Source organism: Mus musculus, chromosome 1 (assembly GCF_000001635.26).
Source record: "Mus musculus strain C57BL/6J chromosome 1, GRCm38.p6 C57BL/6J".
In the NCBI taxonomy this organism is placed as follows: domain Eukaryota; kingdom Metazoa; phylum Chordata; class Mammalia; order Rodentia; family Muridae; genus Mus; species Mus musculus.
This window is the reverse complement of record NC_000067.6, coordinates 174,435,203-174,458,603: the sequence shown is the minus strand read 5'-3', so window position 1 is coordinate 174,458,603 and position 23,401 is coordinate 174,435,203. Positions and strand designations below refer to the sequence as shown.

Below are 23,401 nucleotides of genomic sequence, written 5' to 3'. Positions count from 1 at the left end.
GTGAAATTCTACCTTGCAAAATTTTTTCCAAGACCTAGTCCAGGTATATATCCCATTCCTTTCATCATCTCCTTGCTTTTCTGAGAGTAATCATTAGTCAATATAAAGTTCATAGCTGATAACACATCTCTCCCCCATAAGTTTACAGGCAAAGGGAGTACATATGGTTGAAAAAGCCCTGTCCTTCCTTCTTTATCTTTCCATTGTAAGGATTTTGCACTTATAGTTGGGGTAGCCTCATATCCTAATCCTTGTAAGCTATGTGACGATTGATTAACAGGCCAAGAAGCAGGCCACCACTTACTAGATATAATGCTTTTATCTGCTCCTGTATCCATTATACCTTGAAAGGGTTTTCCTTCTATTTGTAAAGATATGTACTTTATTTTCAAACATACTCTTTCTACCCTTTGTACACTGCTTTTGCATATTACCTGTTTTCTTATGTTGTTTAGAATAACTCCAACCTTGGGTTTCCAATTTTAAGCTAACTTTCTGTTACAATCAAAAGGCTGCCTGCCCCTTTAAAAGCTCCATTTGCAATCAGCCTTCAGCAGGGCTTTTTCAGCTGTACTTGACTCCCAGCCACTGTGCAGCTAACTTGTCAATTTTTGCTGTGCAGACTGAGACTGCTTTTTTATTTTTCAACATGAAACACAGAACAACAATCATTCAATCATCCAAGCAAAAACAAACACGAGTTGACAGACATATAGACAATTTGGTGCACCAAAAAACAGAAAATAGAACACAGATATCCTATTCGAAGCTAAAAATATTTCCATAGGAGCCAGAGAGGAAGCAGGACGTCTCCCGTTTTCTGTCTGTCCCTAGGAGGGCTCTGAAATAGCTTATTTTCATTTTTTTCTCCTTCTTCTAGGAATTCTGCACAGTGGCTGCTTCTAATAGTTACTCCTCTTTCCCTGAGAGCTATCTTTAAGCCTTTGATGAAGGCTGCCTCTTTAGTCAAAGTCCTCGAGAGGAGGGTAAATTGACTTAATTTTTTGTTCTTCATTTTTTATATTATCCTTTATATCTTTATATTATCCTTTGTATCTTTACATTTTATATTATCCTTTGTATCTTTATATTTTAGCTTCCTTTCTTTTTCTCTTTTTATATTTCTTAAGTTACTTATTTTTCTGCGCGCGTCTTCTTTTTTCTTTCTCTCTGTTTCTGATATGCCTTCCTGGTACTCCTACAAAGTCGCTGCCCTTCCTTAACAGCTGGTCCCACACAAACCCAGCAACAACTACCAGACCCACTGCGTAAGAAAGCATACCTCTCAGAGACTTACCTTAATTTCTTTATACTTACCGGTACCACCGTTCCTCAGCTGAAGAGTTCTGAATCCACGCAGTTGAATCCTTCTCAGCAGTCTGTTTTGCAGGAACCTTTATTAACACCGCTCCCCAGCTGAAGAGTTCTGAATCCACGCCGGATCCTTCTCAGCAGTCTGTTTTACGGGAACCTTTATTAACCGCTCCTTCCCCGCGATGCAGTTCTGAATCCTCCCTGTAGTAGGGGGTCTTCGCTCGTGCCTGAAGATGTTTCTTGTCCCGGGTTTTCGGCACCACTTCTTGCGCGCGCTCGACTCGACCAGCAAGAACGACGCTGCAACAGGATCCTTCTGCACACGTTTATTTGGAGAGCTTGATTGCAGAGGCGAAAAGACTTTTTGCCCAGAGCTGGTGCTGCTTTTATAGGCCTAGGAGAGGCGTGTCTCATACCCTGATTGGTTATGCACTAAGCCTCATTTGCATGTTCCTCATCTGATTGGCTACTCTCTCTCAGTACCTCACAGAGCCTCATTATCATACCTCATTTGCATGTCTCACATCTGATTGGTTATACTCTCAGTACCTTACAGAACCTCATTATCATGCCTGGGCCAGGCAGTGTTTTTGCAAAAAACTTTACTGCATATGTACACATTGGTTGTTTGTCCAATCTTATGCATGGTGGCCAGCAGTAGTCAGTGCCACTCAGCAACGGCACATGTGGCTTCCCACAATTATGCTGGTTTAGTAAACTAGTGGTCATAGATACTCCTTCAATGACCATAACTTCACTAGTACTGAGTGGTAGCATGTAACAAAGTTGCAAATATATAATTATTTTATCTAACATCTATACTTTTTCTCAACCCTTAAATACAGACATGCAAACATTTGTTAAGAACATTTTACTATATGCTCTATATAACACAAAACAGGAGAATATATATGTATACAGTATATACATTAAATTTATGTAGTATCTATGTTAAGGGCATTTGTATAAACATATTTCATATCCTATAAGTCTTCTTATTGCTGTAACAACGTATCTGAATAGAGTTAAGGAAGGAAGAGTTGATTTGGGGACACTGTGTGTATGGTTAATCTTGGTGGGGCAGGTGTGGTCACAGGAGATGAATACTGGTGTTCCACTTCCTTTCTTTCTCAAACGTAGTGAAGGATCCAAGTCCTTGGATGATGCTACCACCATTTACAGTGGGTCTCCCCTATCAGTTAATCATCTCAGGGAATATTTACACACATGCCCAGAGTTCATAAGTCTATCCAAGTTGTCAGTGGATATTAAACATCACACAGACACACACACACACACACACACACACACACACACACACACACATACATACACAGAGTCTATTTTATAGGTATTTAAGCAACATGATCACTCAAACCCAAGATGAACAACTATAGTACCCGTGGACGTGTCAAAGTGAATGGAAAAAGCCCACAAGGCCTCAATCCTGCACAAATAGCTATAGGCAACAGAGGAAAGATAGGAATAGGAAAGGCAGCTCTTTCTAGGGAAGAGCACACCCATTAGATGTCCAGTGCCAAATGGTGAGTTCCAAAATCACACATGCTAGCAGCATGATACAGATTGAGCAGATTATATTTAGGAGTATATATGTATACACCCATACATAGATACCTGCATTAACAACTAGTGACAAAAGAGGCCATGAATTTGGAGGGGAGAAGGAAAGGCTATTATTCAGGGTTTGGAGTGAGGAAAAGGAAGGGAGAAATCTAATTATATTATAATCTCAAAAATTACAAAGTGAAAAATATTTCAAAACACATTTATTCCTGCATGATTATATGAAGCGGAGATAGTTTAAATACTCAGGAAATAAATAAGTGTAACCATAAAATATAGTATGGAATAAGTTTCCAATGGGGTGAAGCAATAGTGAGCTGGCAAAATTCCAATTATGGGATAGCTACAGTGCCTAGCTTCTCCCTGGATTTGTGCTAAGTCCTGCAGCACTGCTGGGCTTCAGTTTCCTGGCACTGAGGTGTTCTGTCTGCTCGCCAACAAAGATGAGTAGCTATGATATTATGCCTTTTATTTCCAGTGCCTGAGAGCTAAACTATTGGGTCCTCAAATCTATTTGAATCTTGCTAATGGATTAGATAAGGATGCTCTCATTCCATCAATATTTCAGCAAACTTTTCCTGAAAAGAGAGAGCTGGTAAATATTTTATGCATACTATAAGGTCTCTCCTGTATTCTGGTGTCTTTTATTGATAATCAATCAATGGATATGGCTGCCTCCCAGTGAAACTTTGTTTACAGGGTTAGAGGTATATGCAGGTCAGTGATAGACTCCTTACCTACCCTTCACTAGGCTTTGGGTTTGAAAACCAGTGCTGTAGAAAAAAATATTCTTTTTCTAATTGAAGTTATTTCATGGCATGATGAATATTTTAAACGGACTCAAAACAATAGAAAACAAAAACATAATAATAATAATTACTTTTATTGAAAATCAATTTTCCGTGCAATATATTCTGATCACGGTTTCCTTTTCTCTAATTCATCTGACATTTTCCATGTCTCACCACCCACCCAACTTCACACCATTTTTTCTCTCTCATAATGACTTTGAAAATCAGAGACTCACTATATAGCCCTGGATAACTTAGACCTCACAGAGTTCTGCCTGCCTCTGCTTTCCTTTTTAGTGCCGGGATTAGAGGCATGTGCCATCACATCCAGCAATAAGAGTGTTATTATAAAAACTTAAATCACAGCAAAACAATCAGTGAGTCACTGTTAGATAATATGTGGTCCAGTGCTAATCAATATGTTATTTAGATAATATGTGGTCCAGTGTTAATCAATATGGTATACGATCCATAATGAAACTTTAGGTTGAAAACAAAATATTATTATAAAGCTAGATTGATTAGCTTTGAAATTACTAAGGAACCTAATTAAGTATTTTATAGATTTTTAAATATTTTATTTATTTACATTACAGTCATTTCCCTCTCCTTGGTATCCCCTCCAACAGTTCCTCATCCCATTCCTCCTCCCTCTTGCCTCTGATATGGTGCTCCCCCCACACCACCAGGTCTCCCCCTTCTCTGGGGTCTCAAGTCCCTTGCGGATTAAGTGCATCTCTCACTGAGGCCAGAACAGGTAGACCTCTGCCAGGTATGTGCCATGGGTGTCTGTATGCGCCTGTTTGGTGGCTCAGTCTCTAGGAGCTTCCTGGGGTCTGGGTTAGGTGAGACTGCTGGTTATCTATGGGGTCGCTCTTCCTTTCAGCTTCTTCAATCCTTTCCTTAATTCAACCATAGGAGCCCCCGACTTCAGTCCAACGGCTGGGTGTAAGCATCTGCCTCTGTTTCAGTCAGCTGCTGGTAGGGCCTCTCAGAGGACAGCTGTGCCAGGCTCCCATCTGTAAGCACATCACAGCCTCAGTAATAGTGTCAGGCCTTGATGCTCTTCCCCTTCTTGAGATGGATTTCAAGTTGGGCTGGTCACTGCATCTCCTTTCCTTCAGTCTCTTCTTCATTTTTGTCCCTGCAGTTCTTTTAGCCAGGAACAATTCTGGGTCAGGAATTTTAACTCTGGGTTAGTAACCCTGTCTCTCTACTTGAGGCCCTATCTACTGGAGGTAGACTTTTCCAATTCCCTTTCCCCAGTGTTGAGCATTTTTGGCTAAGGTCACCCCCAATGAGTCCTGAGAGTTTCTCACCTCCCAGGTCTCTGATACTCTCTAGAGGGTCAAACCCTCCACGCCCCCACCCCACCCCCACCCCCGTCCCCAAGGCTGCTTATTTCCATACCCTCCCTCCTATATCTGATCCTGTTCCCCCTTTAGTCCCACCTTCCCACTCCCATCCAGGTCCCTCCCTCCTTCTGCGATCTTGAGTTCTTTATATATTTTGGATATTAGCTTTCTGTCAGATGTAAGGTTAGGGAAGAAGTTTTTTCCAAGTCTGTAGGTTGCTGGTTTGTTCTACTTTACCTTTCTTTTTTCTTTTTCTTTGTTCTTTGTTCTTTGTTCTCTGTCTCTGTCTCTCTGTCTCTGTCTCTCTCTCTCTCAGTCTTTTTTACCTTACAGAAGCTTCTCGGTTTCATGAGATCCCATTTATCAACTGTTGATCTGACCCACTGGTGCTCTGTTCTGGAAACTTTCACCTGTGCCAATGAGTTCGAGGCTCTTCCCCACCCCACTTTCTCCTCTATTAGATCCCATTTATCTGGTTTTATGTTGAGGTCCTTGACCCCACCTGAACTTGAGCTTTATGCAAGGTGGAGCTTTGTGCAAGGTGATAAATATGGGTCTATTTTAATGTCACCTCAGCTCTGAGAAGGAACTCATTACGTGGAGAATTGACATCTAAAACGAAAGAAAAAGAAAAAAGAATTTTCTCTTTTGCAGTACTATATATAGAAGAACTGTTTTGCTCTTTGATAAAATTAGCCACCATTCATTCAATTAAAAGTCGAGAAATTCATGAAGGAGAAAAGCTGTGTGCATTAATAGACTTTGTTCTTCTAAGTTCCCCTTGAAGTCTCTATTCTTAATTAAGCTTTCAGACTTTTTTTACCCAATGGCATGGGTCCAAAAACTTAATGAAATGTATCTCTAGGTTTCATAGGAATGAAACAACACCTAGAACAAACTCCCTTTAGAATTAAATGCCAGACTATTACAAGATGAGGGCCTAGAAAATCACCTTTGCACACAAATGGGAATAAGGAAGGCACAACAGAAAATGAGTTCTTAGGAATTGACAGCAAATTTTTAAATGGGTGAAACATACTTTTGAAACCAATTAAGTATTGTCATTTCTAAACTATGTATGCATGCATATTGTTTTGGGAGTGGAGGAGGCATTTATGCCATAAAGTAATGTTCTTTGTAAAAATCAATTAAAATTTTGTTATGTGTTGTAGGTATTTTGCCTGCATATGTTTGCCCACCATGCATGTTCCTGCTATCCATAGAGGCCAGAAAAGAGTATCAGATCCCCTGGTAATGAAGTTATAGACAGTTCTGAGCCTATTCTGTAGACTCTGGGTATCAAACCTGGGTCCTCTGTTAGTACAACCAGTGCTCTCGACTGTCGAGTCATCTCTCTCTAGCCCTATAATGTATGTTCTTAATTCAAGTATATAAAATTTTCTGTAGAAAATAGTACCATTCCTAATGGATTTATCAAAACAAGATTTTCAGTGATGGGAGATGACTTATGGAGTAAAGTGTTTTCTGTGGAGGAGTAGAAATTGTATTTCAGACCCCCAAATCCACAGAACCCAGGTAAATGTGGGAGCCCACTTGTTATGTCAGCATGTGGGAAGTGTCTGGGTTCAATAAGAAACCCTGACTCAGACATAAGGTGAAGAGCAACCGAGGAAGACACCTGCTTTCACCCTCAGGCCTACACACACACACACACACACACACACACACACACACACACACACACACACACACAAGCATACACACACACACACACACACACAAGCATACACACACACACACACACACACATACACACAGAGGAACATATATCCTCTCATCTATGCACACACACACACCCACACCACAATACATACACCATGCACACCCACACTATATACACATACACATGAAGACATACACCATGTACTTAAACTCCACACACACATACACAAACACAGACACACTACACATTTATACGTACTACATATAACACATATACAAATGTACACACGTTACACACATATACAGCATATACACATATACAAATGTACACGTTACACACACAAAAATTCTTTTTATAAAATGTTTCTAATGTTTTCTGAGTAATACATTTTTCTGTTGTCTCAAAGTATTAATAACAGACATGCTAATTTGGGGCAATAATATCATATACTTGAAATATTAATGTAGAGGCTTAATTTTTCAGCTATATCACCAATATTACTTGAAGCAACTCATTTGAACATACTTGCACGCACGCGCACACACACACACACACACACACACACACACACACACACACACACACACTACTTAATAGTGGTGCTGTTTATAGGTTCATAGTTGTGCAAAGTGAAGAATGGTAGATCCTGAAGACATTGTACCATGGACATTGTCTCTTGCTTGAGAAGAGCAATAGTTTTCTCCAAGCAGTCTCCCATTTCAGTATAGACAGCTTTTGAGAATAATGATATTCTATAATATGAACTTAGTGATAATTTATTAAGTATTTTGTGTCTAGTTATTCATCTGGGTATTTCCATTTCTTTTAATTTATTTGTTTTACACATTTATGAGGACTCAAAAGTTACTTTGCCAGAAAACCTCAGGTATTCCTAAAAAGATTTCTGTGAATTTCACCGGATTCAGCAAAAGTATTTTGAAATCAGGCCACTTTGGGGCTTTATCTACCTTCAGAACAAAAATAGCTGCTTGGAGGAAAAGCACTGTGTACAGTTAGACGATCCAGGAAGAATCCTACAGCTTGCTCACATTGTTACCCTGTTCTTTCCATTGTCACTAGTTCTTAATATATGTAGAAGTCTAGATTGATCATTTATTAAGAGTTTTTACTATTTAAAACATGTTGGAAAACCAACTATTTTAAAATATTTTTCAGGAAAAGACCCACAAAAAAAAAAAAGGAAAAGACCCACTAAAGTCCTTAGGATTTCATCTGTCCAAATTATGTATATGCCCTTATTATGTACTTCCTCTTACATATCATAGCATAAATCTAAATTTACATTTGCTAGTTACACAAATTCAATTTCCAAAACCTATTACATTTTGAGGTATTAAGATCAGAAATTCAATATATACTCTTCTGTAGAGCACAATTCATTCAGTAAATGCTATCTAAATAATTTTTATTTGTTATATTTATATTGTTCATATATCTTCCACCAAGGACTCAGTCTTTCAAATATACTTGAGAGGTCTGGGCAGATTGGCTCATGGGCAATGTCCTTGTTGCATAAGCAGGAGGACCTGAGTTTACATCTCCAGCATTTATATAAAAAAAACAGGTATTTATAATGCCAACTCTGGGAGGCAGAGCTAGGAGAACTCAGAAATTCTGGTCTATCCAATCATTGACCTCCAGATTCAGTGACAGGCAGTGTCTCAGAAATATGAAAAAGAAAAAAGAAAAAAGAAAAAACAAAAAACAAAAAGCAAAAAACAAGGGTAGTGGAAGGTAGTTGATGTTGCCTTCTGGACCCCACAAATGAATGCACTTATTCACACGCCACCCAATATTTGGACAGGTGATCATAGCATCTTCATGTACAAATTTATTTAAAAGGATTTTGAATGAAGTTGTAATATACGCTGTAAATATGTTTTGCTTTGTTTCGTTGAATTTTATGTATAATTTTTAAAAAGTCTTAGCAGTACTGTGTGGCTGATGAATAAATACAGTCCAACTTAGGAAATGCACAGTGGCCATCGACCTAAGTATACCAGAACAAAAATTTTAATTTTAATTTAACTTTATTTTTATTTTATGCATATGGGTGGTTTGTGTATGTCTGTGCACCATGTGCTTCATGTTGCCAGTGGAGGCTAGAAAAGGGCATTAGATCTCTTGAAACTGGACTAACAGAGGGTTGTGAACTCCCATGTGAGTGCTGGGAATTGAACTGAGGTTCTCTAGAAGCGTATCTAGTGCTCTTAACTGCTGAGCTATCGCTCCAGTGTGATTCTGTAAATTTTTTAACTACTAAAATCCCCATCTCCCCCAGAACCACTTCTATTGCAAAGTATAGTCTTTTTTAGGGCCATTTTTACATCACGATTTCTCAAACAGTATATGATGGGGTTGAGAAGGGGAACAACAACAGTGTAGAGAACTGACACCACTTTGTTTGAATTGTAGGCATACATGAGCTTAGGACGGGCATAAGTAAAAAGTGTTGTGGAGTAAAAAAGAGTTACAACTGTCAGATGAGAGGCACAGGTGGAGAAGGCCTTTTGACGACCCTGAGCTGACGGGATCTTGAGAATGGTGACAAGGATGATGGCATAAGATGTCACAACCACACAAAGAGGGACAGCAATGACCATGAGGGCCAAGAAGAAGTCTACTAGCTCTGCCTGAGAGGAGTCCTCGCAGGAGACATTGAGGAGTGGAGAGATATCACAGAAGTAGTGATTGATGTGTGGTGTGCCACAGTAGCGCAGTCGAGCTATGAAAACCATCTTGATCATGGCAGTCATGAGCCCACAGAACCAGCATCCCCCAGCCATTACTCCACAGAGCTGGTTGGTCATAATAACAGGGTAGCGTAGTGGATTGCAAATGGCTACATAGCGATCAAAGGCCATGACAGCAAGGAGTATGTACTCAGTGCAGACAAAGGTCACAAAGAAGTAAAGTTGTGTCATGCAGCCATTGAATGAGATGCTCTTGTCCTTGCTGAGGAAGTCTACCAGCATCTTGGGACTGATGACAGTGACATACCACATCTCTAGGAAAGAGAGGTGGCTTAGAAAGAAGTACATGGGCTTGTGCAGTTGCCCATCACTGCGTATGGCCAGGATGATGAGAAGGTTCTCTGCCAGTGTCAGCAGATAGGTTACCAGGAAGACAGAGAAGAGCAGAAACTGGAAGGCTGGTCGTGATGGAAATCCAAGAAGAACAAAATGTGTTGTCTCAGTCCAATTGTCTACTTGCAGACCCTTGATAACCATGGCTGGCTGTGTGCATAGGCAACGTCAGTTCCTTCTGTGTCCCAAGAACTACCCTGAGATTGATTAAACTGACAACCTGCCTCTAGCAATTAATCCTAATGAGAGCCTTCCTGCTTTTATGTATTTGTGTCTACTTGAATTATGAACTGAAACTCTTGAGCATCAATTAGGTATAGGGAGTCTGTATTTTGAGTTTTAAAATATTAGCTTATGAGGTGTGATTTGTCCAGGTCATAGAGCAGTACAATTAGACCTCTGGAGTCCAAGCACTGTGCTTTTTCAGCATATCACTGCTGGGCATAAGGCAGGCCCTTTGCATCTTTATATCACCCTTTCACTATGGTCAAAGCATCCCTTGTATCCCAGTGTAAGAGAAGTAGGAGATTCAGTTTCTCACTAGGTGTAATTTGTATGATGAGGAGGTTAGTTTCAGTCTCCTACTTATCTGCAAAATAGAGACAGATTTGTTTAACCTAAAGTATTACAAAGCAACAGTTGTACACACCTACAGGTTCATATCAAATAAAAGTGCTATATGAACACTTACAACCTTCTCAGAGGATAAAGTTGGATGAATAATTTGATGGACATTTCTTTCAATCCAATCCACTGTATAGCCATCTCGATGGACAATATGACAAATATAGGTTTAAACCCCACCCTTGTTGTTGTCTAGCTAAGAGAACATAGCATATAAGCTTTCAAAAATATTTGTTATTTTATTTTTAGGTAAGCATCATAGGATGCCATCTGCATTTTGTAAACATCAAATGGGATTTAGCATTTAAGTTCCTATAGGTATCTACTGCTATTTTTTCTTTTTTTTTTTTTAAATAATACTTTCTTTTTTTAATATTTATTTATTTATTATATGTAAATACACTGTAGCTGTCTTAGACACTCCAGAAGAGGCATCCGATTTCGTTACAGATGGTTGTGAGCCACCATGTGGTTGCTGGGATTTGAACTCAGGACCTTTGGAAGAGCAGTCGGTGCTCTTAACCCCTGAGCCATCTCACCAGCCCTGCTATTTTTTCAAAGCTACTGTTCTTAGGCCCAAATCAACACACATTTTCTTCTCTATAATTTGCCCCTCCCCATCTTACCAATAAGAAAACTGAAAAATGAAATGGTGAAAATGTCAGCTATTTGTTAATGGAAAAGGAGGAAGAAATTGACAGTTTTCTGAATGTTAAAGAACTCATTGATTTGGGAATGATAGTACAAAAATCTTTTCTGTTAGTAGGACTTCTTTTCTGGTACTTAAGCCAAGCATGGCCCCTCTCAAGGATGGGCTGAGACTTCCTCCAGAACTTCTCAGAACAGAAGCAGTCCCTGGTTTCCAGCACTTTTACAATTTGTCCTTTTTTTTTTCCTCCAGTCATTCCTGTTCCTTATTTCTCAACATCAATGTTTTTAGGGCATAAATATATAGAACAAATCAGAGAGGGCCATTTCCTGAAGCAATGGTCAAACAGAGAGGGGAGGGGGAAGAAAGAGAGAGGAGAGAGGAGAGAGGAGAGAGGAGAGAGGAGAGAGGAGAGAGGAGAGAGAGAGAGAGAGAGAGAGAGAGAGAGAGAGAGAGAGAGAGAGAGAGAGAGAGAGAAACTGCTGAGCAAATTTAACATTTGTTTTATGCTGGAATGCAATTTTCTTTAATTATTTTTGCATTTAATCATTTGTGGGTGTGCATGCATTCATGTGTGTGTGTGTGTTGAAGTCACAGGAAAATCTACATGAGTTTGTTCTGTCTTTTATTATGTGGATTCTGCAGATAGAACTCCAGTCATCAGAGATGAGGTGGCAAGAATCCTGCTGGCCCATCTCATTGATCCAGGATATAGTTTCATATGCGCATACATCTCCATGCATACATAAAAGCAAAAATGAGACATTGATGACCACAGTCTAATCTTCACTAGTAGAACTGTGGTGTCAGTAGGGATTACAAATGTGAGATTTAGGAGTCCTCAGATTTTTCTTCATCATCTTTTTTTCTTTTAATCTCTGAATTCAATTTCTATTTGTCTTTCTTTCTCTACATCTCCATTTAAATCATTCCTTTTCGACTAACAAGGGTTTGCGTTGCTGTTTGGGGGATGATTTTTGGTCTATGCTAGTATGTTTCAACTTCCAGATCCAAGTGCTTAGGTCAGTTACTGCACACATTTTTACATTCTAGAAAATGACAGGCAAACCAATGAGGCAGCATGCACTAGCTGGTGCCTATATGTATATGAGGTTCCTGATACATATGTAGCCAAGGACTGCTGGATCTGGCCTCAGTGATAGAAGACACACCTAACCCTCAAGAGATGTGAAGCCCCATGGAGTGGGGAGGTCCGGTGAGGTGGAGGTGTGAGGGGTGGTGGGGACATCCTCTTGGAGACAGGGGAGGCGGAATGGGATGAGGAACAGTTGGAGGGCAGATCGGAGAAGGATAGCGACTAGAGTGGAAAAAAAGATTAACTAATAATAAAAATAAAAGGAGAAAAGAACGTGTGTTATTCTGCAAGCATTTCCCATTGCCTCTAAAGAATCATAACAGACAATATAGTTCTAAGCTGGCTCTAGGATATCATCCAACACACAAAGAACACAAAGGAAATGCTTTCATTGAAACCATGTCACCCTCATTCCTTCCTCTTTGATACCCAACAGCAATAAAGATGTCCAGACACGTGTTCAGAACCAGAGATAAATTAACATAAGACACATGGAAAAATAGACAGAAGAGAGTATCAGACAGTATATCAGAGTCTGTCTGAACCATTTCTTCCTTATACCGTGAGTCTTAGCTCTGAGATCTTTAGTCATTGAGTAAAATTAATAATTAGAAGTGCAATATCGTTGCATTGAAACTCTAACCTATCATAGTAAATAGAGGTATAAACTATGGAATTAAACTATAATATTGGAATATATATAATTGTTGTATTTTGATCAGCAAGAAAATGAATACATGAACTGAGAGAATGTTTTATCAAAGATACACACAATGTAAATATACTAAGGAGTTGAGGCTCCAAATCTCCAGGGCTGGCTTGTTTGAATCACATCCTACCAGTTTCTGAGACTAGAGAGAGAGAGAGAGAGAGAGAGAGAGAGAGAGAGAGAGAGAGAGAGAGAGAGAGAGACTGTGACTTTCTTACTGAGTCGCCTCGCCTCCAGAGGGTGTTCTGCAGCAACCAAGTCCTGGGGAGGTTGTGTCCAATGCATGAAAGCATCACCACTGCTGAGAGCTGCCTCACTCTGCGTATCTGAAAGCACACTGATGCCATTCCCAGAGAACTCTGCAGTCAGGGACTTAGCAGGAATATGTGTCATGCTCCCCAATTGATCTAGGGAATGTTCAATATTTATCTCATAATGACACTGCTAGTAGCTTACTAGCCTCAGTGACAGAATTGAGATTAAATAATCAATATACAATTGCTTTAGTATATGTATATGTGAGGATAAATGGTATTAAGTGGGACACATACAAACATATATGATGTGTGTGTGTATGAGAGAGACAGAGAGAGGGAGAGAGAGACAGACAGACAGACAGACAGACACGCACACACACACAGAGAGAGAGAGAGAGAGAGAGAGAGAGAAAGAGAGAGAGAGAGAGAGAGAGAGAGAGAGAGAGAGAGAGAGAGAGAGAGAGAGAGAGAGAGAGAGAGAGAGAGAGAACCTCAGGCTCCTGTCTTAGCCTCAGGAGTGCTGTCGCCTTGGGTGTTTATGACCATCTCATTGTCTATGTTTTGAGACTGAACCTTAAGTTCTATCTTTAGTTTTCATAGAGCTCTATATGAGAAAAAAATTTAAGAAGTAATTAAAGGCCTGAAATGAGAATCAAGAGCTAGAGGAAATTCCCAAATAATAATATCATAAAATCAATGGTATTTATCTTTAGGATTTTTTCTTTCTAACAGAGAAGACGATTTAAGATGATTTAAGATGTTAGCGTTTTCTCTAAAGTTAAATGGCTATATGTTGCCAGAGTAGCCATTTGTTAATGATTATGTACCAGTCCCTAGTAATCTTCAATCTTGGTTATCTTACATATTTAATTAAATTAAATTAATTATACAACACAATGTCAGTTCTATGGGAAAATCACCTTAACTGATTGTTTTATTTCAATAGAATTATAAAAATGCATTGCACAACTTTTTTTTGCTTTATGTCTATTGTATACCTATAAATGTATGTATGGGTGTATGTGTGTATGTGTGTGTGTGTGTGTGTGTGTGTGTGTGTGTGTGTGTGTAGGTGTGAGCACGCATGCACAGAGAGACACACATAGCTAAAGAAGTAAAAGGGGGATGTTAAATATTAGCTACATGAATTTGGGGACTGCATGGAACCAGATAGTTTAAAAGATTTAAAACTCTTCCAAATTTATGAATAACAAGGCACTGACCAATGTTTCTACCCATCCTACAAGGGATGGAAGTTTCAGTACCTAAAACAATATCACCAATTAAGAAAGAGTCTGTGGTTGGAGGTCATAGCCTTTCTCTTCAGAACACAGAGATTGCACATTTTTGAGTCCATGATCTGTGTCCTGGGGTTGCATAGGATGTTGTTATTCTTTCACCAAAGCACCGATTTGCTTTCTGAAATCAGAACCATGCGTATCTAACATTCAAATGCCCCACCACGTCTGGTCAGCATAGGAACTCCGTCCAATTTCTAAATATAATTAGGGTCTTGGGTCTTTTTGTCTGAGATCATTCTTACAATGATACTTAGGCCATTTCATGAGAGTAAGACCAGAATGCTTCAAAAAGCACTTGTAGGGATTAAGGCTTTATTTTATCCTGAAGACAGGGTGGGGAGTAATACCTGCCCTTGAGCCTTCCACCAGTGAAGAGGAGAGGCTCTGCCTCTGATTTCCCAGAAGAGGGGTGGCAATGGTCTGCCTCTACAGGTAATTAACAAGAAAACCAGGATGATAATGCCCTTAGAAAGAAAAATGTTTTGTTGTTTGTGAGCAAATGATGGCCAGAAAAGAAATTTTATTTGGGCAAAATTCTTGAGATAGCAATTATTTTAAAATTTCCACATGAGCTCTGTGAGGATGGATTAGTGAAATTGTAGATAAGAATATCTCTACAGTGGGGACAACTAGTGAGAGATGTGACAGATAATCTATGCCCAGTCTAGTTTTTTACCAGGTCCCATAGGAAAGTAAGAGTAATGTATGCTAGTCTGAGGTAGACTATATGTCTTGAGTATTAAATGGCCAGACATTTTTAAATGGAAGAAAAACATCCCCGTGCTTCCAAATCAGTGTGAGGGGATACAATCCCAATGCAGCTCTCCTTTCACAGAATTCTTAGCAACAATTCTGGTTCAGGGCTTTAGTACGTAAGTTTGATTCAGGGCAGAATAATTAATTACCTGTCATATAGTGATCTCATCTGATTAGCTTAGTTTTTACTGAATTAGGTTTCAAAACTGTAGGGGGGGGGATATGCATACACCCCTAAACCACTCTAGTCTTTGTAACTTTTCAACACTACAGGATTTGTTTGCAATAATTATTTTCCCAAGAGAGGAAAGTGGCTAGAATCTCGTGATCTTATTTTGAACCCCATTAATCTGTAGCATATTCTAGGGTTTCTAGTTGAATATAAATGTGACTACATGATGCATTTTTGAACAATCGATACAGAGGAAGGGCAGACTTTCCTTCTACCTCTCCAGTACTATAAATAACAGTTAAATAGTCGTCTTCTACGAAGTGCAGTAGCTGGCCTCTTACTTGATAGCTGCTGCCCTTATTTAAAATAAAAAGCATGCACATATACTCACACCTCTAGTAGTCCTCATGCATGTATTCACCCTGGTGCTGTCACGTGTTATTCTCCCCCCTCCTTCTGAAGAAGGGAGGCTTGCACATCTACAGACCAGGATTCTGACTTTGTAAGTCAGTGGGTTTAGATGACACAACACATGGATTTTAGTAGGATAGGTGACACGGTAGCTGGCAGAGCCTTGTGCCCATTTTACCTAGAGTGGTTTTTCATAGGAAAAATTTGAAGCAACAGATTTAATGACACCCAACAGCTCCTAGTCCCTTGGATTTTTCCTAAGGCTTGACACAGCTGCTAAAGAGATTTCTGTTTAATTGCTCTGTATATATGTGACATTTCCTCCTTACCATGTTGTAACACTGCTCATCAAAGGCTCAAACAAGATAAACTATCTTTAAAGTAAATGAATTAAAAATCCTGATCAAGTCTCAATTTAAGAAAAGTAATCTTCAATTATTCCCTGCTTTTCTTCAAGAAAACAACTAAAATCTGAACAAATTCTCCTTTTGAAAACACAAGTTTTTTTTTTTTTTTCAACTGACCGTTTTTCTGGTGATGTAACTCTTTTCCTACCCGTCTTAAGGATCTCCAGACTGTGCTGAGAAATGAGGAGAAATCATGTAGATAGGAAGGAAGACATTGTTCACAGCCTAGATAGCTGCCCAAGTCTGTTTATTTATGAGCTGGAAGCAGGCACTGACCAAATGGAGCTATTTGTGCATCCCCTTGCTTTCCACATGATACTGGATGAGCAGAAACCAGCTCCCTCCTACCCTCGGGGGACCTCTCAAGAGACACAGTCTTAAGACAAGTATTTGGCCCTTCCAGAGCTCAAGGACATCCTGGGGGAATCATAGGGAAGAACCTAAGTGAGACCTCAGGTCACAGGAGGGACCTTAGAGTGGAAGTTCATGGCTTTGTCTTTCCAATCAGACTCCAGGGATATAGAAGGTGGAAGTAAAATTGTGTGTGTGTGTGTGTGTGTGTGTGATTCTTTTCCTGTAAACAGACTTAAAAATAATAAGTTCTTCCAAGGACAGATGATTATAATGTGAGCTATTTAGAAAAGTATGACATGTATTCATCCTTACTTGGGGATTTTGATATATGAGCATACACAGATTTTCAAACATCCAACACTCAGATACCATACTTATAATTGTTGCCTCTATACATGGCTGTTTCTTATGCATTAGTCTTGTATATACATTATATACATATATATCACATCCAGATGAAATATGTGTTTACAAAAGAAATCATAAGAACATGTTTGTATTTTGTCTTTTCATTTCAAGATAGTTTCAGGAAGCCTCTGGTATGAGTTTGGAAGTGTGTTCAGATCCATGTGGTGTTTTATAGGTTCACACAACTATAGCACCTAGGTACCTAGGGTACCTAGTCTATGAGCCATAGTCACAGCAGAACATGAGCAGGAACATGGCACCCACAATGAAGGGTCTCAACCAATGGAGGAGGCTGAACTTCTCTGGAGATGAGAAAGAAGTGGGGGCAGCCATTTAAAAATATTAGCAACAGTCCCAGATTAAAAGGTAATGGCTCATATGTCTAGGAGCAACTAGCAGTTATGCACCTTTATTTACTATTGCCATAAAACCCCCCCAAAGGAAACTCGGCCCTCCCGAGACAGGATGCTATGTTCTTCCTCTTTCAGTGGTCTTCAAGCTCACCACTGGTTCTTTGGTGGTGCTCTATCTTACTGATCCATGGGAGGAATAAAATCTGAATATATTACACAAAAATCTCAAATCAGCAAAAAAGTTATTAAAAACATTAAAATTAAAATTATTTATCAGTCTATAAGACTATAAACCAAATGTAAAGCAGTTTAATACAGAAATTAAAATGATCAAGCACATTTTCTAACCATAGTTTAAGAGTTGTTTTGACAAATGATCAATAGAATAGGTATATTGGTAAAAAAGTACAGAATGATGTTGAAAATGACAAAAGGGTGAACATTAATGAATCACACAAGGCGCTTAGAATGTGTTGACAAATGGATTAACTATAATTAAATAATTACACATTCCAATTTATCACCATTAAATTGTACATTATAAGATTATTATAATTTAATATATGTCTCTAGAATTTGAACCACATTGTCAACCGCAGTCTCTTAATTTAATCCTCGTGATTATTTCCTTAATGATAGCTATAGTGGTTCCAGGCATCAAATCTAAACTCAGAAGGTGAAAAACAAACAAACAAACACTACTGCTCTGTGCTAGCCTGATCTTCTCAAGAAGAGATCTCAAAAAAAAATACATACAAAAATTTAAAATAAAAAAAAATACATACAAAAATTTAAAATTAAAAAAAAAAAGAAAAGATCTCAGGATAGGGATGGAACTCTGTGTAGTGCTGGCCTAGCATTGTGTGAATCCCCTAGATTCAGGCCCTACTCCCACATAAAACAGGTATGGTGGCACACACCTACAGTCTGAATGCTCAGGAGGCAGAGACAGTTGAATCAGGTGTTCAAGGTCACTATTCATTACACAATGAATTTGAGGCCAAACAGGGATACATGAGACCTTTTCTCAAGCAAAATGGATTCAGAAGAGGGCTTTTCGATGTTCTGAAGCTGGAGTTATAGACAAGTGTGAGCCACCTGTGTGGGTTCTGAGAATTAAACTTGGGTCCTCTCCAAGAACTCCAAGTATCCTTAACTGCCAAACCATCTTTCCAGTTCCACATTTCCTTCATCAGTTGGTAATGAATTAATAGCAAGACCCTTGGATACTACACTTGAGTTAAATGCACACTGGGCAAAAATAACAGAATATTTTGAGACAAATATGAAAGAAATAGTAAGAAACCCATCAACATCAATTAATACATGTAAAAACCTTCTACACTTGGCATAAAACAATGCAAGAATATTCTCACTGGATAATGGGAATGCATGTCAAAAGGGAAGAGCAGTTTTCATATCAGATGGCATTGTCTGGCTCATTTTCATGTACAGTGAAAGCATACCTTTACGGGAGTATCAAGTATGGAAACAAGGCTAAAATGGCTAAGGAAAGAATGTTTTATGCTTGATATTCTAACAAAGGCTCGTGATACATTCTTATCCCTTTTAAGAGGAGAAACTTCTTAGAGGCCTAGCATTTGTGTGAACTTGTGTGTCCTTGTGTTTGGTACATAGACCTTAAGAATTGCAATATCCTCTTGGTGGATATTTTCTTTGATGAGTGTGGACAGTCTTTCCCTGATTAGTTTTGGTTTGAAGTCTGTTTTGTCAGATATTAAAATGACTACATTGGTTTGCCCAAGTCCAGTTGTTTGGAATATATTTTTTCTATTCTTTTACCCAGAGGTGATGTCTATCCTTGATGTTAAGATGTATTTCTTTGGATGCATCAGAAGAGTGGATCCCCCAAAGGAAGAGTTAGAGAAAGGACCAAAGGACCTGTAAGGGTTTCCAGCACCATAGGAGGAACAACAATATGAACCAACCAGTACTCCCAGAGCTTCCAGGGACTAAATCACCAATCAGAGATTACATATGGAGTGGCCCATGGCTCCAGCTGCATATTTAGCAGAGGATGGTATTGTTGGACATCAGTGAGAGGAGAGACTTTTGGTCCTGTGAGGGTTCAATGCTCCAGTGTAGGAGAATGCCAGGACAGGAAAGTGGGAGTAGGTGGCTTGATGAGCAGGAGGAGGGGGGATGGAATAGGGGTTTTTCAGACAGTAAACCAGGAAACGGGATAACATTTGAAATGTAAATAAAGAAAACATATAATTAAAAAAAAGAGAGAAATTCTTTGTATATATTGGATATTAACCCTCTATCAGATGTAGGATTGGTAAATACCTTTACCCAATGTGTTGGTTACCATTTTGTCCTATTGACAGTGTTCTTTGCCTTACAGAAGCTTTGCAATTTTATGAGGTCCCATTTGTCGATCCTTGATCTTAGAGCATAAGCCATTGGTGGTCTGTTCAGGAAAATTTCCTCTGTGTTCATATGTTCGAGGATCTTCCCACTTTCTCCTCTATAAGTTTCAGTGTTTCTGGTTTTATGTGGAGGTCCTTGATCCACTTGAACTTGAGTTTTGTACAAGGAGATAAGAGTGGGTCAATTTGCATGTTTCTATATGCTGACAACCAGTTGCACCAGCACCATTTGTTAAATATGCTGTCTTTATTTCCAGTGGATGGTTTTAGTTTCTTTGTCAAATATCAAGTGACCATATGTGTGTGGGTTCATTTCTGGGTCTTCAATTCTATTCCATTGATCTTTCTGCCTGTCTCAATACCATGCTTTTTTTTTTTTAATTTTATCACTATTGCTTTGTAATACTGCTTAAAGTCGGGGATGGTGATTCCCTCAGAAGTTCTTTTATTGTTGAGAATAGTTTTCATTATCCTGGGTTTTTTATTATTCCAAATGAATTTGCAAATTGTTCTTTCTAACTCTATTAAGAATTGATTTGGAATTTTTATGGGGATTGCATGGAATCTGTAGATTGCTTTTGGCAAGCAAGATGGACATTTTTTACTATATTAATCCTGCCAATCCATGAGCATGGGAGATCTTTCCATCTTCTGAGATCTTCTTCAATTTCTTTCTTCAGAGACTTGACTCAAGAAGTTAGACTCCTGAGAATCAAATAACCCTATTAAAAATGGGGTTAAGAGCTAAACAAAGAATTTTCAACTGAGGAATATCAAATGGCCCAGAAGCACCTAAACAAATGTTCAACGTTCTTAGTCATCAGGGAAATGCAAATCAAAACAACCCCGAGATTCCACCTCACACCAGTCAGAATGGCTAATATCAAAAATTCATGTGACAGCAGATGCTGGCAAAGACGTGGAGAAAGAGGAACACTCCTCCATTGCTGATGGGATTACAAGCTGGTACAACCACCCTGGAAATCAGTTTGGTGGTTCCTCAGAAAATTGGACATAATACTACCTGAGGACTCAGGTATATCACCCCTGGGCATATACCCAGAAGATGCTCCAATATGTAATAAGGACACATGCTCCACTACGTTCATAGCAGCCTTATTTATAATAGCTAGGAGCTGGAAAGAACACAGATGTCCTTCAACAGAAGAATGGATACAGAAAATGAGGTACATTTACACAATGGAATACTACTCAGCTATTAAAAACGATGAATTCACAATAGATACTACTAGATAGAACTAGAAAATATCATTCTGAGTGAGGTTACCCAATTGCAAAACAACACATATGGTATGCACTCACTGATAAGTGAATATTAGCCCAAAAGCTCAGAATATCTGAGATACAGTTCACAGACCATATGTAGCTCAAGAAGAAGGAAGACCAAAGTGTGGGTGCTTTATTTCTTCATAGAAGGAGAACGAAATTCTCACAGGAGCAAATATGGAGATAAAGTGTAGAGCAGAGACTGAAGGAAAGGCCATCTGGAGAATGTCCCTCCCTAGAGATTCAGCCCATATACAGTTACCAAACCCACACACTTTTGTGGATGTCAAGGAGTGCAAGCTGAAAGGAGCCTGATACAACTGTCTCCTGAGAGGCCCTGCCAGAGCCTTACAAATACAGAGGTGGATGCTCACAACTAACCACTGGACTGAGCACGGGGTCCTCAATAGAGGAATTAGAGAAAGGACTGAAGGATTTGAAGGGGTTTGCAACCCTATAGGAAAAACAACAATATCAACCAACCAGACCCCCTCCCTCACCCAGCACTCACAAGGGACTAAGCCATCAACAAAAGAGTAAACATAAGCCGGCTGCATATGTAGCAGAGGATGGCTGTGTCATGCATCAATGCGAGGAGAGGTCCTTGGTCCTATGAAGGATCAATAGATGCCCCAGTGTAGGGGAATTGAGGGTGGGGAGGTGGGTGGGTGGGTGGGTGGAGGAACACCCTCATAGAAGCAGGGAGAGGGAAGATGGGTTAGGGGATTTCTGGGGGAGGGAAATTAGGGAAAGGGGATAACATTTGAAATGTAAATAAAGAAAATATTCAATAAAAAAGCAAAAAGAAAAAAAAAGAAGAATGGATCCTGTTTTCTCATTCTTGTGTATTGTGTCCTATTCTGATGCATTTTTGCTATATCTTATTAATTATTATCTCTTAGGTGTCTGTCTATTTCCTAATGAGAGAGAGAAAGGGTGTGGATTTAGACTGGAGGGGAAGCAGGGAGGAACTGGGGGTAGTAAAGGGAAGCAAAAAACTAAGTAATATATATTGGATAAAACAAAATCTATTTTTAATAAATGAAAAAAAGAGAGGAAAAACTTCATTTACTCAACCCAATGACACCTTGGTATCATTTTGTAGTCTATAATTAGAAATGTTCAACTTATTATTCAGCTTACTACCTTTGCAAATAATTCCAAGGATTCCTGTATCTTTGCTTTCCATAAGTGTCTTAGAAAAATACAACTCCCTAATATTGAGTGAGTTTAGTACACAGTTCACCAGAGAGGAATACCTTTAGAAAGCTTAGATTGGTATTAACAATAAGATGATGATAATAATGAATCTTTAGCATTTAATGAATGTTTACTGTTAATTAGTTCTGTTATACTCCAGTTTTTCTTAGTATCTGCAACGCATGACTGAACTCTGTGCTTGGCATCAAAGGAGCTTGGAGAAACATATAGACTAGGAAACCAAAGAACACAACATAGTGGTAATAGGAGTCTCTCTTACAGGGAAAGACCAATTAAAGCTGGCAGCAGGCAAAACTGCTGCTCAAAATCTTAACTACAAAATATAATGTTGGTACAAAGGAGTGTAGCATCCACTTTGACTTCAACTCTATAAGAGCCAACACTGCTAAAGAACAGATCCATGTGTATGCCCAGCTTCTAGACCTCAGTGGAAATGATAGGGCAAGAGAAAAGTGATTGAAGGTAGGATTTCTTTCTTTCTTTCTTTCTTTCTTTCTTTCTTTCTTTCTTTCTTTCTTTCTTTCTTTCTTTCTTTCTTTCTTTCTTTCTTTCTTTCTTTCTTTCTTTCTTTCTTTCTTTCCTTCCTTCCTTCCTTCCTTCCTTCCTTCCTTCCTTCCTTCCTTCCTTCCTTCCTTCCTTCCTTCCTTCCTTCCTTCTTTCTTTCTTTCTTTCTTTCTTTCTTTCTTTCTTTCTTTCTTTCTTTCTTTCTTTCTTTCTTTCTTTCTTTCTTTCTTTCTTTCTTTCTTTCTTTCTCTTTTTAATTTACCCAGTTGGAGGTCAATTACAGATCTGTATCATTGGCAATATTACCTAGCAACATTTATCAGCTTTCTGAGCCATAACGGGTAGGAAATTAATCCCCAGTATCTATAAATAAATCTCTTCACAGAGAAGAAGAATTTTTTTTAATCCTTTACTTAGACACAGCACATTTATTTAGTATCCACCAGCTTGTCAGGGGCCAGCCCTGGTGTAGGGTTCTTCTTTCTTGTCAGTTCTTGAGTCAGCGGAGTGTCTGCAGAGGGTAAGACTTGGTCTTAACGAGAAATTCAGGGGTGAGACTTTGTCTAATGAGGTATTTAGGGTTGCTGTGTAATAAAAAGTTTACTTATATAAGTCTAAGTTACTATGCTATTGTAGCTGACCTGCCTTCTGTGTTCCTCTGAGT

The 23,401-nt window shown here is 39.0% G+C and overlaps 1 protein-coding gene across 1 annotated transcript; it reads right to left on the bottom strand.

The window, feature by feature from the left end:
• Positions 1–9,001: 9,001 nt before the first annotated feature.
• On the bottom strand, positions 9,002–9,979 carry Olfr220 (olfactory receptor 220). The gene has a single exon (NM_207694.1). It carries the CDS (start codon positions 9,977–9,979, stop codon positions 9,002–9,004), a length of 978 nt encoding a protein of 325 aa, NP_997577.1.
• Between the last annotated feature and the right edge of the window lie 13,422 nt (positions 9,980–23,401).